At 32.5% G+C, this 18654-nt stretch overlaps 1 protein-coding gene across 2 annotated transcripts in view; it reads left to right on the top strand.

Annotated features, from left to right (window-relative positions):
- Window positions 1–18654, top strand: part of MAN1A2 (mannosidase alpha class 1A member 2) — a 199182-nt gene that overhangs the window by 107986 nt on the left and 72542 nt on the right. For both annotated transcript variants that reach the window (XM_063103756.1, XM_063103757.1), the window contains one exon: window positions 15911–16034. In XM_063103756.1, the coding sequence (XP_062959826.1) occupies window positions 15911–16034 (124 nt within the window). The remainder of the gene's footprint in view (window positions 1–15910; window positions 16035–18654) is intronic.

Here is an 18654-nt window from a genome sequence, read left to right on the forward strand (position 1 = left end):
ACATTCCTTCTCCCTCCATCAGCTTTCCAGTAACTTTACATATCAATCAGTAGCTAGTCTGTCTTTGAGCCAGCAACATTGGTGTGTTACAATTCTTTATCTTACAACACAGACTTTATGGCCTGGGGAAAATTTCCTGTCCTTTGCAAGGTCAATATTTGAAACTACGAGGCTTTAGAAAACCAGGCCCTGTGAAGTACATTTGCTTTATGAATACTCCACAGTTATTTCTGTTCTGAAAGAATTAAATTAACAATTAAATTAAAATTAATTAGTTAAATTCAATTAATTAATTAAAATTAATTAAATTAAAATTAAATCAGTTAATTAAATTATATTAATTTTGACCTTTTAGTATTAAAAATTTCTAATGATCTACCCCCACCATACATTTTAAAATCTTAACATTGTTTTTCTCTGCATATATGCAGAAGTTTGTTTCTTTAAAATATTTTCTGATTTTTTGAATATTTCCTTTAGTTTGAAACAGGTCACCTGACTTAATTTCAATACTGTTTTTGCTACTTGTTTCTCTAGTACTAGATTCTCTTCCCCGCCTCTGTGGTTCTTTTTATTTGCTTATTTATTTCCATTTACTGTTATAATGGATTCAAAGTATGTTTCTTCTTTTTCTTTTTTTTTTTTTTTTTTTTTTTTTTTTTTTGTCGTTTTTTCGTGACCGGCACTCAGCCAGTGAGTGCACTGGTCAGTCTTATATAGGATCCGAACCCGCGGCGGGAGCGTCGCCGCGCTCCCAGCGCAGCACTCTACCAAGTGCGCCACGGGCTCGGCCCTCTTCTTTTTCTTTTTATATACCATCTGCTGATCTAAGTCAAAATTGAAAACAATATGCTTAGAAACTAGGGCTTCCTATAGCTGAATGTCTTATTAATGATAAGAGAAGACATAATTCATGATGTTGACTGTATGGATTTTATTATAGTATCCACACTGTTGAAGGTTAGAGTGAACTCTTAAAGTATTCTTTGCAATCTATTTCATTCCTAATAGAAAACACTGTTTTTTACTTAGAAATAGATAAAATGTTAAAAAAAAAAAAAAAGAAATAGATAAAATGTTTACTTTGGACAACTTTATAAATCATGGAAAGATATACAATTAAAATTTGAATAATATCAACATCTTTTAACTTGCATTAAAATAATTCATGTTGACTGAAATTTTTGTTGCTCATTTTTTCTCCAAGTAAAATTTATTATTCATCTTAATGTCAGAGTTTGGAAATTACATGAAAATCTGACTGTTGCTCTTCTTGCACCAAGACCCCTTAGAATAAAAATTAGGAGCATTTTATTTTTCTGGAAGTATGAATCTGTGACAACTTAAGTTGAAAAAACTAATTTATGTTAATCATTTCTTTCTGAGCAAGAACTTTATAGAAATTAGATTTACATTGTGAAATCAGAATTTAATACTGAACATTAAATGTAACATTACTGTTCTCTGATTTCATGCACAATATATAATGCAGATTACTTCCTTTGTGAGGAAATAGTTGGCTGAAGTTCCAGAGCATCCCCCATGAGAGGATATGGCCATGTGATGTTGTATACATACTTGTTCTCCTTCCATAGTTTCGTGACAGATTTTCTGATGTTTTCTTCAGTATCATTGTTAGAGTCATACAACCTTCTTAGATAATAATTAAAACTTAATTCTAATAAAAAAAAAAACTAGAGGCCTTTTTTTTTTTTTGTCTACCTAGAGGAAAAGAACTGAAAAATCAAGCTTAAATTGCAAAACTTCAAATTTAAGATTGAGATTAAAGTAGAAAGATTTTCAAGGACCATATCTTGAACATTGTAGAAGTTTAATTTTTATTTAATTTTTTGTATATATTTATGCAAACATATAATTTTATTTGTGTTTATATATCACGAATGTATTTGTTTACTTAGTTTTTAAAGTTTTTTTTGGGGGGGGTCTACATGTTTTCCACACATAGGCCTTCCCTTCAGTCTTGCTGCCTGAAAGCCAACCCATGTTAACAATCTAGCATATTTATCTTCTACAATGCGATGCAGCATATAGAAACACAAGCATATATCCCTGGTGGAGCTTTTTTAAATGGTGTAGTTGTATGCTTGCTTTTCTGCTTATGTTTTTCACTCAACAATACCTCATGGAAGTACCCTTCCAGGTCATCTGATAAGAGATCTAAATCAAGCTTTGTGATGACTACATAGTGAGACATAGGATAGTTATACCATAATTTATATATTCATATCCATACCAGAGGTATTTGTTTTCATTATTTTCCCACCATAAACATTGCTACAGTGGCATCCTGTGTTATACATCCTTACACAGTGAGGATTTTATTTCTCTGGAAATGATTCTTCAGAATATGATTGCTAGATCAAAGGACATGTGTCTTTTTTATATCTGTGGGATAGATTCCCAGGTATGGGAATGCTGGATTAAAGGACTATTTTTAAATTTAATAGATACTGCCAAAATGTATTCCAAAAATGCTGTATTACATCACATTTTCACCAGCAATGGATAAGAGTACCTAAATGTCTGCAAATATAACTTCTTTTTAATTTTTGATAGACTGGTGACTATAAAGTGTTAATATGTGTTTTCTGACTAATTTGATAAAGTTTTCATAAATTTATTGGACACTTAGATTTGCTTTTTTGTGAATTTTCTATTTCTAATTGTTGCTTGGATTGTTTGTCTTTTTCTAATTAATTTGTAAAGTACTTTGTAGATTGTTGAGTTAATTTTTCTTTCCTTGCTCTTCTACTTGTTTGTTGTCTTTATAATAATTTGTCATTCATAAGTTTTAAATTTTTATATATATTTAAATATATCTTTTATAACTTTTGACTTTATAGTCTTGATTAAAAAGATTGTCTTCACCTATTTTTTTATATTTTAGATTTCCATGAAAGCTTTTCTATTACTACTTTTTAAAAAAAATTCTTTGTGGTGTTAGTTTTAGAATTTCCTTTCTTTTTAATTTTATTGAAACATAGTTGATTGTACATATCTGTGGGGTACAGAGTTGAATATCAATATCTGCATGCAATATGTGATGCTCAAATCAGGTTAATTAGCATATTCAACATTATACAATGTAACCTTTTTTCATGGCCCTGTACCAATTCCTCCCTTACTTCTCCCCCTCCTCTCCATTTCTCACCTCTGGTAACCTCACTTCTTTTCTCTCCTTTTGAAAGTTCAATGAATTATTGTGGTTGTTATATCTTTCTTTTTTAAAGTTTATTTATTTTTTAGCTCCCACTTATGAGTGAGGACATGTGGTACTTCTTTTTCTGTGTCTGGCTTATTTCACTTACCATGAGTTTCTCTAAGTTCATCCATGTTGCTGCTAATGGCAGTATTTCATTCTTTTTTATGGCAGAGTAGTATTCCATTGTGTATATATACTACATTTTCCTTATCCAGTCATCTGACGATGGACATGTAGGTTGATTCCAACTCTTGGCTATTGTAAGTAGAGCTGTGATAAACATGGGAATGCAAGTATCCCTTCAACGTGATGATTTCCAATCCTTTGGTTATATACCTAGCAGTGGGATTGCTGGATCATATGGCAGTTTTATCTGTAGTTGTTTGGGAAACCTCCACGTTGTTTTCCAGAATGGCTGCACCAGTTTACAGTCCCACCAACAGTGCAGGAGAGTTCCACTTTCTCTGCATCCTCGGCAATATTTGTTATTCTGTTTTTGATAATAGCCAGTCTAACTGGAGTGAGATGATCTCTCAGTGTGCTTTTGATTTGCATTTCCCTGATGCTGAGTGATGTAGAGCACTTTTTCATGTGTCTGTTGTCCCTTTGTATGTCTTCCTTTGAGAAATGTCTATTCAGCTCCTTTGTCCATTTTTTAATTGTGTTATTTGTTTTTTTACCATTAAATTGAGTTCCTTGTATATTCTCGATATTAATCCTTTGTTGGATGCATAGTTTGCAAATATTTTCTCCCACTCCATAGGTTGTCTTTTTGCTCTGTTAATTGTTTCTTTTGCTGTGCAGAAGCTTTTTAGTTTGATATAAACCCATTTGTGTATTTTTCCTTTTGTTGCCTGTGCTTTTGGGGTTATATTCATAAAGTCTTTGTCCGATCCTACTTCCTGAAGTGTTTCCCCTATGTTTTCTTTTAGTAGTTTTATAGTTTTTTTTGGTCTTATATTTAAGTCTTTAATCAATTTTGAGTTGATTCTGGTATATGGTGAGAGGTACAAGTCTAGTTTCATTCTTCTACTTATGGATGTCCAGTTTTCCCAGCGTCATTTATTGAAGAGGCAGTCTTTACCCCAACATATGTTCTTGGTGCCTTTGTCAAAGGTCAGTTGGCAGTTAGTATGTGGATTGATTTCTGGATTTTTCATTCTGTTCCACTGGTCCATGTGTCTGTTTTTATGCCAGTACCCTGCTGTTTGGTTACTATAGCTTTGTAGTGTAATTTGAAGTTAGGTAGTGTTTATTTGTTTATTTATTTTTTGCTCAGACTTAATTTTTTTGCTAGGATTGCTTTGGCTATTTGAGATCTTTTGTTATTGTATATGAATGTTAGGATTGTTTTTTCTATTTCTGTGAAGAGTGTCATTGGTATTTTGATGAAAATTGCATTGTATTTGTAGATCACTTTGGGTAGTATGGACATTTTCACAATGTTAATTCTCCCAGTCCAAAAGCATGAAATGTCTTTCCATCTTTTTGTGTCCTCTTTAATTTCTTTCAACAGTGATTTGTAGTTCTCATTGTAAAGATCTTTCACCTTCTTGGGTAAATTTATGCCTAGGTATTTTATTTTTTAGTGACTATTATAAATGGGCTAGTTTTCTTAATTTATTTTTCTGCTATTTCATTGTTGGAATATTAAAATGCTACTGATTTTTGCATGTTGATTTTGAATCTTGTAACTTTACTGAAATCATTTATCAACTCTAGGAGTTTTTTTGTAGAGTCTTTAGGCTTTTCTATATATAGGATCATGTCATCTGCAAACAGGGACAGTTTGACTTTGTCTTTTCCAATCTGGATGCCCTTTATTTCTCTCTCTTACCTGATTGCTGTGGCTGATACTTTCAATGCTATGTTAAGTAGGAGTGGTGAGAGTGGGCATCTCCTTGTCTTGTGGTTGCTGATATTGTTTAGATCATCTGTGTCTTTCCTGATTGTTCTTTTTTGGTATAATTGTTTTATGAGTTGCTGAGATGAGCTGTTAAAACATCTTAAGTATGATTGTGGAATTGTCTGATCTCTTTTTATGTCTGTCATCTTTTGCTTCATGCATTTTGAAGCTTTACTCTTAAGTACTTACACATTTATATGTCTTTCTGATGATTTGATCCTTTTATCATTACGTTGAGTCCCTCTCCATATCTGGTAATACTTTTGTCTTGAAGTATATCAGATATTATTGTAGCTTCTCCTCTCTTCCTGTGCTTACTATTTTCATGGTTTACCTTTTTTTACTCATTTAGTTTCAACCTCACTGTTTTAATTATTGTGCCTCTTTTGGAAACAGCATGTAGTTGGATTTTGCTTTTGATATACAGTCTGACAATATCTGCCGTTTAGTTGGAATGTTTATTAGTTCATTAGCATTATGGTAATTACTGATATGGTTTAATTTAGGTTCTCTGTTTTTTCTTCTCTTTTTCTGACTTCTTTTGATGAAAATATTTTAGAATTCTATTTTAGTTTATGAGCTTTTTAATTTATTAATTTTTAAGTAGTTATTATAGGAATCACCCTATACACAATTAATATTTCAGTCAAGTTAATATAGAAACATACTGCAACCATTCCTGTCCATTTACACACTCTCTCCCATCCCTTATATGGTATAGTTGTCAAGTGAATTATATCTAATAAACTATAAATCTCAAAATACATTTTAAAAATATCTGCTTTAAACAGTCCTCTGAATTTCAGTAATCGTTTTAACATTTACCCAGCTGTTTGCTATACTATACCAGGCTCTTCATTCCTTTCTGAAGGTCTGAATTTTAATCTGGTATTACTTCCCTTCAGCCTAAAGAATTTTGTTTAGCCTTTCTTGTAGTGTTAATCTATAGGGATGGATTCTTATAGTTTTCTTTTGTTTTGCAAAGTTTTTATTTTTCATTCATTCTTTTTTTTTTTTTTTAACATTTTGAACTTTTTTTTTAGTTTGGGGCTTGATATAAAGTCAGGAGAAGTTGTAAGAAAAGTTTGTTACATTTATTTATTTATTTATTTATTTATTTTTATCTCCATTTTAAATTTATTTATTTATTTATTTTAAATTTTATTTTGTCGATATGCCTTGTGGCTGATTATTGCTTTGCATTCATTCTTAAAGGATATTTGCAGTCTATGTAAAATTCTGGGTTGATTTCCCACCCTCCACTTTAAAGATGTTGTTCCTCTTTCATTTCAGATAAGTGAGAATTTGAATCATTGTTTTCATTTGTGTGTGTGTGTATAATGTCTTTTTTCTTTTCCCTCTGAATGCTTTTTTCTTGTTATTTTTGGTTTTCAGCAGTTTGACTAACATGTGCCCTAGCATGGTTCTTTTTTTTTTTCTTCTTAAAATATTTTTCCGGTTCCACTTTTCTTTCCTCTTCTTCTGAAATTCCAGTTATTCTTATTTTACTGTCCCACAGGTTCCTAAGGCTCTTGTTTTTATTTGTAAATCCTTTTTCTTCTGTTCTTCAGACCAAATAATTTTTATTGATGTATTATCATGTTCACTGACTCTTTCCTGTGTTACTCTAATCTGCTCTTAAGCCCATCTAGTGAATATTTTAGAATTTTGATTTGACTCTTTCATTCTGCTTCTCAGCTAGACCTCCTATATTTTCATTCATTGTAAACATATTTACCTGTATTTCATTGAACATAGTTAGAATAGCTGCTTTAAAATCTTGTAATTCTAACATATGGGTCACCTCAGGATTAGTCTCAGTTGATTATCTTTTTTTTTTTTTTTTTTTTTCTCGTGACCGGCACTCAGCCAGTGAGTGCACTGGTCAGTCCTATATAGGATCCGAACCCGCGGCGGGAGCGTCGCTGCGCTGCCAGCGCAGCACTCTACCAAGTGCGCCACGGGCTCGGCCCTGTTGATTATCTTTTTACTTGAGGGTTGGTCACATTCTTAATGTATCCCAGACATTGTGAAAGTTATGTTGTGGAGACTCTGGATTCTGTTATTTTCTTCTGAAGAGGCGTGTGTGTGTGTGTGTGTGTGTGTGTGTGTGTGTGTGTGTGTGTGTGTGTGTTTGAGAGTGTGTGTGTATGATTTAAGTAGTCATCAACTTAGTTGAAATCAGACTTCAAATTCTGTCTGATTTCATTTAATTTATCTTTAACTGGGCTACTTTGAGTGTTTTTATTCATTCACTATTCAGAGGGCAGCTAGATACATAGGCAGAGTTCATACACAGAGTTAGGGGCTTCCCCTTTCTGGCTCTCTTCTCCCCAGGATTCCTCCTTCTACCTCTTTTTTCAGCAGCTGTAATTGGTGCAAACACTAGCTTGAATTTTTCAAGTATGTCAAACTTAAAGATATTATAAAACAGCATAAGCATAATTTAAAGGGAATAACAAACTAGTAAAAAATGTTGGTAGCAGTAATGGTATTGATAGCATAAGAGTATCATTCTTAATTTGTATATAGCTTTTACAGAACTTTAAGAAAAATACCTACCAATTTTAAAAGCTGAATAGGCAGTTTTAAATACATGAATAGGTAATTTTAAAAAGAAATATGATTGAAAGATTAACATAGAAATTTTCAACCACTTTAGTTATTTAAAAAGTTTATATTTAAAATAAGATTCCATTTTCTTACCTAGCAAATTGGCAAGAAAAAGAATGACATTATTTAGGATTGGCATGAGTGTAGAAATGAAAACTCACATATAGCTGTTGAAATTGGAAATTTGAGTAACTCAGAAAGCAGATTGGCAGTAGGTTTTTAAAAATCTAGATGTCTGCCCTTCCTTTGACATCCTAATTTCAGTTTTAGAAATTTATCTTAATGAAGGAAGTGAAAGTATTTACAAAGATTTAGTTGTCAGGATGTTTATGGTGATGCTGTTTACATTAATGAATGTAGAGTGAAATGCATTAAGTGCAAAGGATTGGCACATCTATACAGTGGAATATGATGCAGCCATTTGAAATGACATTCTGAAAGTGAATTTGTTTGTGATGTATTAAGTGAAAAAGCAACATATATGAGAATATGACCTTATTTTTGTGTTATATAAACATACTCTATTATACTGTCTACCCACTTCTAAGTAGGAATCAGGTTTTACTTTCTTACTCTAGCTTCCCTTCCTTCTCCTTAGACTACAGAAACAAGCAACAATGCAATAGATTTCTCCCTCCCTTTCTTTCCCCTTTTCTTCCCTCTCTTTTTCTTTTCTCCTTCTATTTAGCTAGATTTTTTAATTGTGAAAAGAAATCCATGTATTTGGTGAATGTACATGTATTGAAATAGCATGTATTCATTATAAAGTAAGCCTTCTATTCCAAACCCCTAGTCTTTCATGGAAACCACTATTAAAAGTTTCTTGTTATCCTTTCAGACATGTATTTATATAAGCATGCATGCCCTTGTATGTGTATGTTATTTACTTGTCATTTTCACTTAACAATAGGTCTTGAAAATTACTCCATATTAACACTTTATATAAATTTATCTCATTCCTTTTAAGAATACAATATAACGATTATGAAAATATTATAATTTATTTAAGTTTAATCCCTTAATGAACTTTTAGATTATTTCCAGTTTTTTACTGTCAAAACATGCTGGAAGAAATATCCTGCATATTTTGTGACGTGTGTGTGTATGTGTACACATATACATGTGTTAGTATGACTTTGGTAGAAATGCTGGATCAGAGTTATGTTCATTTTTTGTGTTGATAGATACTGCCCTCCAAAGACAATATAACAGTTGACAAGTTCATAATAAATGTGTGAGAATGGCTCTTATCTAACATTTTGAAATTACATTTTTTTTTTTACCAGATAGGTAAAAATAAAATCTTGTTTTAAGTTTCATTTCATTGATTTTTTAGGGAAGTTGTGTATATTTTATTCATTTCACAGCCTTTTTATGTCCTTTATTCCTACTAGATAGAAATTAGTCCTTAAGATCTTTTTGTATATTAGCTAAATTAGTATTTTGTCATATATGTTGCAAGTGTATTTTACTAATATTTATGGGAATCTTTTCTTCAAATATTTTCATCTTTTTCTGGTACAATTGTGGTTTCATTTTTTTTTTTTTTTTTTGTATGTTTGATCCACCTAGAATTTGTTCTGGTATGAGAAGGAAGATAGAAATTGAGCTTTATTTATTTTTATTTCTTTATTTTTGTCTTTTTCTTGACCGGTAAGGGGATCGCAACCCTTGGCTTGGTGTCGTCCGCACCGTGCTCAGCCAGTGAGAGCACCGGCCATACCTACATAGGATCCGAACCCGCGGCGGGAGCGTCGCTGCGCTCCCAGCGCCGCACTCTACTGAGTGCGCCACTGGGCCGGCCCTTGAGCTTTATTTTTTAAAGATGTTTATATTATTGCTCTGACATTACTTATTAAATAATACCTCTTTTCCCACTAAGGTATTAATTGAATGGTAATACATAATAAAGTATAAAAAGTATTTCCGTATGTATATGTGAATCTGCTTTCCAGACTATCTTCTGTTGCATTGATTAGTGTATTTATTTTAGCTCTAGTTTGTTGACATAATTATAGTATAGTTGCTTTACTGTCTGGTAGTAGTAGTCCTTTTAGTATCCCATTACTCAGAATTTTCTTAGCTGTTCTCACATGCTTTTTTTTTACATGAAGCTTAGAATTATGGTGTCTAATTTATTTTTATTTTTTGATCCTCTGTATTTTAGTTGAGTTTGCATTAAATTTAGAATTAATTTAAATCTCCCTTCCTTATAACGTTATGCCTTTTCATTTATTTAAATGTTACTTATGAGTATGTCTGTCAGGAACAGATATAAAATTTCTTTTATATAGATTACAAACATTTCTTAGATTCACTTAAATGTTTAAATTTTAAATTTTTATTTAAAATTTTGGAGGAACACATGGAAAATACTTTTATTTATGTTTTCTAGGAGTCAAAAGGCTTTCCAGACATGATACAAAGCCTGGAAGGTGTATAGCCTTTATTAAACAAAAGATTTAATGAAATGTTAGAGACATCCCATTAAAATCAAGAACAAGAAAAATGTTTAACATTTCTCTGAAGTTTTAGCAATTATAACAAAATACGAAAAAGGAATGAACATATTAGACTGGAGATAAAAATTATAGTTAATTACGGGTTGTGTGATTGGTTTCCTGGGGAAAAAATGATGATCAATTTAAAAAAAAAACAAAACATGAGAATAATAAAAGTGTTGAATAAAATGGCCAGTTAAAAAAAATGTTTTGGGGCCAGCCCCGTGGCTCACTCGGGAGAGTGCGGCGCTGGTAGCGCCGAGGCCGTGGGTTCGGATCCTATATGATGATGGCCGATGCGCTTGCTGGCTGAATGTGGTGCGGACCACACCATGCCGAGGGTTGCAATCCCCTTACCGGTCCAAAAAAAAATGTTTTGAATACCCGGGACATTGGATTGAAACTTCAGAAGGGTCATGCCTTAGTCAAGAGCTAAATTACTCATAAAGAACTGTAGGCTATAATAGAAAGCCTAAATTAGCCATAAAATAAAGACAACTGTAACTATAACAGCAAAGCCTAAAAACAATCCTTAAAGTATTAAGCTGTCCACAAGTTATTTAACTGCCTGTCAAAAGAAAATTGAACATGTTTTAAAAGAAGAAAATAAAATTCAGATATCAACATACTATCATAATATCCACAGTTTAGTCAGAAATTAGTAGGCATGCAAAGAAGCAGGAGAATGTAACCCATAATCAGGAGAAAAATCTGTCAATAAAAACAAACACAGAAATCACAGAGGTGATGGAGATAGCAGTAAGGGACTTTAAAATAACTGTTGTAAGTATGCTCAGGGATTTAAAAGGAGATGTGAAGAGAAGAGAGATTTAAAAAGGACCAAAATGGAACTTCTAGACCTGGGAAATATATGAAATAAATAATTCACTTGTCAAGTCTAACAGCATATTTGACACTGCCTCAGAAAAGATTAGTGAGCTTGAAGACAACAATAGAAACCATCCAAACTGAAGCACAGAAGGAAAAAGAAAAAGCCAGGTATGGGAAGGAACATATCCAGTGACTGGTGGGGCAATATCAGATGGTTTAACATAATGTAATGGAGTGGTGGTGGTGAGAGGAGTGGCAGAAAAACTATTTCAGGAAGTACTATCATTATCTTTCAAAAGCCCTTAAAATGTGCTTCTTTTGATCCAGCAATTCTACTTCTGGCAGTTTACCCTGAGGAAATAATTGGAGGCATGGGTTAATATGGAAGACATACAGTAGTCTCCCCTTATCCACAGTTTCACTTTCCATGATTCACAGTCATCTGTGGTCCAGGAATATTAAATGGAAAATTCCAGAAATTATAAATAAGTTTTAAATTGCAGGCCGTTCTGAATAGTATGATGAAATCTCATGCCATCCTGTGCAGCACGTCCCACTCTATCCAGCAGGGGACATGAATCATCCCTTTGACCAGCATATCCACCATACCCTACTGGTAGTCACTTAGTAGTCTTCTCAGTTATCAGATCAAAAAAACCCAAAAAACATAGTGTATGTAAGATTTGGCACTATTTGCAGTTTCAGGCATCCACCGGGGGTCTTGGAATATATCCACTGTGGATAAACGGGGACTACTATATACAAAATGATGTTTATCATAGCATATTTCATAAAAGCAAAAACATGAGTACAGGTTGAAAGTCTAAGATGAAGGTAATTTGGTAAGCAAATTTGGTAGTCCATAAGATAAAATAATGTGCTACCATATAAATGATACCATAGGGAAGCTATTTACATTATGTTAAAAAAAATTTAAAAACCAGGTTATTGCATCGTATAATAATGGTGACTATATAGTGTATTAGTCATAAGTGTGCACTTTGAGAATGAATGTGGGAGTTAAAATAATTAAAATTATTTAACTTTAAAAGTATTTATTTAATGACTGAAAATTGGTTTTATTTTATTGGAGATCCTGTAAAGTAGTTCTATTAAAAAAGTATTATCCAAAATAAAATCATTTCTAGAAAAACAAAGACATACATCCTTGTACATATTTCCAAATTTGAAATTATTGACATCTTCAGTGGACTTTTGTGTTCTTTTATTTGAGGAAGTATTTCCTCTATAGCTGATCAGGGTGAATTCTGCTTAAATGCAGGATGTTTTCAGTTCTATATTTTTGCATATTAAAATGTGTAAATATTTCAGACAGACCAGGTATTTTCACTTTGCTTTCATTTAGAGTACCTTCTGCAAATATTAGATATTTTTACATTGAAAAATAAGACTTTTAATTCATCTTAAATATTTCTTCCAATTTAGATGATGCACAATCACAAGGCTTCTAAATTTTATTCCACTGAACTATAAAATATAAATATATCTAATTGAAAACAGGAGCTCCATCAAAAGATTATTCCTACAAGTCAGTATATTCCAACTTAAACTTACATATTGAATGCTTCAACTTTGTTCATACCTTGCTTTTGTTGGGATACATTTTAATAGCAACCTGTTTGCAAGTTTTTTTCCTAATAATTGCAATTCACTAAAAGCTTTACTCCATTCCTAGAATACATTGATTAAGGATATTTAACTGACTTTGAACAAAATTCAAACCAAAATATAGATGACTCATTATCAAGACAATTTAATACAATTGTAGGACACTTATGTTGATTTACCATGTAAATCATCAAAATTTTATAACACATTTCTAAAATCCTGTTGCTGGTGGGTTAGCCAAAAGAGAAATCATATTTTTTGCTTGTTTGTTTTTGTTTTTTGGTATTCATTGCAAATTTTCTGTTATTAGGTCCTCTGAGTATGTATAATAATATATGTAAGTTGTAACATCTATACCTATTATTTTGCTCTGTTGAAAATTCATAACATTTGCATGCAGTTATGATCTGATTAGTTTTTGGCAGCTCATCATCTTCTTATATTTGGAACTTTTCTGTCCTCAGGAGTGTTATTTCCTGTTCTTAGGGATTTTCCTATTTTTCTGAGTTGTCAGAATATGTGTAGGTATCAAATTTAATGGTTTAGATTCTTCCTGTGAGGCTGTATGTAAAATAAAAAGTGAAAAAAACCTTGTTTAGAATTTAGTATTTTGAAAAGTATTTGAATATACCATGGGTAAAACTTTCCTTAGTGGGAAATGGTAAATCGTTGGACTTCTAGGTTTTGTGTTTATACTTGAACACAGTGTAATCTATTTGCTATGCTGAAACCTAGGTAATCTTTCTAAATGGTATGCTTTATTCCTTAAATATTATGTTATATTCCTTAAAGTCCTTCATGACTTTCCATCACACTTAAAATAAAAATTCTAAAATTATACCATGGCCTACAGAATTCTTGCATAGTCTGGATTATACCTAGTTCTCTAACCTCATCCTATATCATTCACTTCCCCATACTTTCTGAACTCTCGCCACATTAGCTCCCTTTCTGTTCATCAGGGCCATTGCATCTGCTATTTCTCCCACTGGGAATTCTCTTCTTCTAGATCTGTCCATCGTTAGTCTCAGTCAGATCGCATCATTTCAGAAACACTTTCTTTGAACATATTACATAAAGATCCTTTCTTCTAACTGACTTTCTGTCCCTAGTGCTCAATATTCTATCTCTCTCTTTAATTTTCTTCATAGTAACTATCACTGTTTAAAATGGCCTTATTTATTATGGGAGCAGGAATGTTATAGGTCAGGTTCACTACTCTCTCTCCCACAGCATAGTAGGCTCTTATTTGTGAAATGAACGACTGTCTTACTTAGTTGCTATATCCATATTCCTTCTCTGATTCTCACTTCTAGCTATTAAAATTCTGTTAGTGGTATGTGCCTTCCAAATTTTCAAAGACGGAATAAAAAATAGCACCAAACAATGAAGGAACTTTAAGCAAGGTAGTGATATGTTCTGGTTATCTATTTTAATGTTTTCTCAACACAGATAAAATATAGCATGTTGAATTGGCAGTATACATACAAGTGGATATAAGATAAGAAGATTTATATGTTTACTTCCTCCTAAAAGACCCTAGAGAATGGTTTAGAGTTCCTATAGGAATAATCCATGAACTCTGCTGCTTGAATAATTAATCTAGACTTCCAGTTCCAACCATGGGGTAGCTTTTGTCAGACTATACTCCTACCAAAGGCAATTATAAAAGCTAGGCAAAATATAAAAAACGAAATGCTTTGAAGGCATTGGAAAGCAGCTAACTCAGGTAGGACTTGAGAGGCTGTGATCCTAAAAAAAAGACATCTCCATATAAACATTGTCTTTTTCTCTAAGGGCATGTTCCAAACTGTGGTGCAGGGCAAAGGAGGCCAAGCCTAAAGTGGCAGACATTTTGGCCAAAGGAGACAATGGTCAGGTCTTGGCGCTGCTAAAATGGCTGTGATGTGAGGGACAAAATCTCAGACAGAAAGGAATTGCAGAGGAAAAGCTCAAATTTATGTGCAAATTTCCCTCAAGTTATTGATGATTTTATAACTGCACATGCATGGAGCAAGAGTCAAAGAAACCCAACAGAAAATTGCAGAAGGAGCCTAAAGGGCTAAAGAGAAAATTTAACAGCCACATGGTACCTGGAGACAGAGATTAGTGTTTAAGGTTGTGAAGATAGAGGAGCCTTGGTAAACACTCTTGGCTTTCAGCTGAGGTCCCAGGGGGTCATTATTTACAAGTAGGGGTAGAACTGAAGTAGACTGTCTTTAACAAAGCCTAAAACCAAGATGATCTGCCTTAACTCAACCTGTGTTTCAGAAGAAACCAGTCCTTCTTAGAAGATAACATTACTCAAAGCCTCCATAATTTTTCATTTATATAGTCTGGCTTCAAATAAAAAAATTATAGGGCAAGCTTAAAAAAAAAAAAAAAAAAACCAGGAACATATCCTAGAGGTTATATTTCCAGAAATGAAATGTGTCCTGTAAAAGTTTTTGTAATAACAAAACATTGGAAATATCTCAAGGGACTGTCAATAGGAGATTGATTAAAGAAATTATATCTATTTATGTAGTGCAATAGTTTTCACACAGACACTATCAGCATTTGAGGCAGGACAGCACTTTATTGTATGATACTGTTCTGACCATCACAGGACATTTTGTATCTTTGATCCTAGCACAGTAAATGCAAATTATATCTTCAAGTTTTGAGAAAACTCAAAATGCTCTCATATATTTTCATATGTCTCTGGGGTCGGGCATTCCAATTGAGAATCATTAATATCATAGAATTCTGTGGAACTGTTAAAAAAAACAAGAAAGCTGTTTGTGAACTGTTATGGCAAGACCATTAAGGTGCATCTTTAAGAGTAAAATGCAAGGTACAGAGCAGTAAATATAGTTTGCTATATTTTGTTTAAGAAAGGAGGAATATTTATGTATGCATAAATATTCTGTACTAAATATGTAAGAGACTAATGAAAGTGATGTCTCTGGGGCCTTGTGAGGTGAAGGGAGATGAGAATGTGTGAAATATATTTACTGTATACTTTTTATATTGTTTTGATTTTTAAAACATGGATATATTACATATTCAAATTTTTTAAATAATAAAATAAAATTTTAGATATAAATAAACTATTGTGTTATGTATAATAATTTCTAAGAGATTTATTCAAAATTTACATATTAATTTAAAAATTGTTTTGGTCTCTTCCCAATCCTTTTTCCTTTTACTTTTCCTTTCATTTAGTGGAGTAGGGCGAAACTGGGGCTGGGCATCTGCAGGTAGCAGCATTCTGGCAGAATTTGGTACACTGCATATGGAGTTTGTCCACCTCAGCTATTTGACAGGGGACCTGGTTTACTATAAAAAGGTTAGTTTTTTTGCCTTCTTTTCTTTATTGTTAATAAAAGCGTTCTTTAAGATTTTCCCAAAGATTTGAGTAATACTTAAACTGTTTGCCTTTCTAAATATATGTTAATTAGGGCTCTGGCCTTTATTTTTTTTTTTCTTTTTAAATTGTCCAAAGAAATGTCCTTTCTACTTAGAATATATTTATCAGCACCGCACTCTCCCGAGTGAGCCACGGGCCGGCCCTACTTAGAATATATTTAAAATATTTTGAGAAGTTTTAACTAACCACTGTTAGATTTTTTAAAAAATTTCATTCCCATTTCTAATCAGCATTGTGCTGAAGTTTTTAGCCAGCATGGTAAAACAACAACAAAAACAAAAACAAACCCAAAATGAACAAAAGTTTTAAGAATTGAAAAGGAAGAAAGAAAATAGTAATTATTCGCAAATCACATGATTATCTACTTAAATGTTAAGAGAGTCTAATTTAACTTACTAGAAATAGGCTGACTGGTTAGCTCACCTGGTGTAATGTGGTGCTGATTAACACTAAGGTAAAGGGTTTGGATCCCTGCAGTGGGCAGCTGCGGGGGGGGGGGGGGGAACCCACGGAAAACAAACAAAAATACTAGAAATAGGAGTTTAATATGTTTTTTGACTTAAAGATTAATATAGATACTGAAAATCAGTAGCATTTCTCTGCACTAGCTACGGAAGGCAAGAAAGTATCATTTTATGAAAAGTTACCTTATGTGGTAGGAAGAAAAGTGTAAATTTCCTACAAATAAATCTAACAAAAGATAAACAAAGTTCAGAACTCTGTTATGACATTGAAGAGGACCTAAATGAATGTACAGGTAAACAATATTAAAAAATTTCAGTCCTTCCCTAATTGACCTGTAGCATCAATTCAGTGCCATTTAAATCTCTATTATGGGTTGAATTATGTCTCCCCAAAAGTCTGATGTGTTGGAGGCTTGGTCCCTACTGTGACAGTGTTAAGAGGGTGGGAAGTCCCATTATGGTAATTGAAAGGTGGGGCCTTGAAGAGGTGAATAGATTGTGGGACAGTGCTGTAGTGAATGAATTAATAATGGTCAGGGGCATGGTTCTGAGGGCTTTAAAGGAGAGCACATGAGAGTCTCTCTCTGCTTTACCATTCTGCCATGTGAGACACTGTGTTGCTATAAAGCCACCACCAAAGAAGGCTTTCACCAGATGTGTTCCCTGGACTTTGGACTTCCCAGCCTCCAAAACTCTGAGCAATAAATTTTGTTTTCTTACAAATTACCCAGTTCCAGGTATTTTGTTATAAGCAACAGAAATGGACTAATACAGTCTCTAATGGCTTTCTTTTTTTAAAAAATGAAACTTGACAAGACACTTCTAGAATATTTATAGAAGAGAAACATTCAAGACACTCCTGAGGAAAAACAAGTTGGGTGGGTTTGCATTACCCAGTAATCAGCAGTGACAATGTAATATTAGTGAACAGAGACAAATAGACTGATGAACAGAATAAATAGCCCTCAAACATACCCACATATATGTGGAAACTTGTTATGATGAGGGTAGCACTGTGGATTATAACAATTAATTCCAGGAGCATTAAAGGCTTAACTTTAAAAGATAAAACTTTGACACTTAGAATAAAAAATATATGCCTTTGTGGTTAAAAAAAAGGGGGGATTTTTAAAACAGAAAACAAAAAATGTTATCTAGTAAAAATAGCCCACAATCCAGCAATTCCATTCTTTGATATGTATATTTATATCATATACATAGAAACATTATTTGTACTAGTAATTTATATAATAAAATATAATTCAGGAGTGAAAATAAATGAATTATGGTTATATTTATCAATTAAAAGAATATAGTCAACTTTTATAAAGTTCAAAATAAACAGTTGAACAGTATATTGTTTAGAGACTCAAAAGTGGTTTTAGTAAAGTCAAGATAATGACAAATGTGAAGTTCAGGACTATAAATACATTTGTGATATAGGCAGTGTTATGTGAATGGGTAGTAGTAAATAGACCATCAAAGGTTTTTATAGTGTTGTAGTTATTAAATTGGGGTGTGAGTAGAATTATATATATTCCTTTTTGTGTATGAAATATTTCATCAATTGAGAAGAATTTTTAGCTAAAAAAGTCACCATGACTGGTAACTCATACTATAATAAAAATGGAATTTAGTAAAGTTAGAACTCAGAAACAAAATAAAATAATAAAAAGATACAAAAAGATTGTAGACGTAAAGAAACAGATTGAAACCTAAAACAGTATGTTTTTATAGCTATTAAAATGAAAACAAAGAACTCACTGTACATAGTTGAAAACCAAATTACTGACATGGAATAAAAGCAAGAGATAATCATAGTAAAAACAAAGGAGAAGCATAAAAAGATTAAAAGGAAAATAAATTTGTAAAAGAAAGATAAGCTAACATATGGGCATTTCTGAAGTTGAGGACCTACCATATAGAAATCACCTAAAAGCAAAAACAAGAAGAAACAGAACTGCAAATTCCATTTTTAACAAATGTAAGAGATACTTAATACTTCATATTACAAAATAGGAAGAAAGGTTGGCATAAGCAATAAAGGTTAGAGTGAGCTCTGGGAAACTGAAGAG

This window comes from Cynocephalus volans, chromosome 8 (genome assembly GCF_027409185.1).
Source record: "Cynocephalus volans isolate mCynVol1 chromosome 8, mCynVol1.pri, whole genome shotgun sequence".
Taxonomy (NCBI): domain Eukaryota; kingdom Metazoa; phylum Chordata; class Mammalia; order Dermoptera; family Cynocephalidae; genus Cynocephalus; species Cynocephalus volans.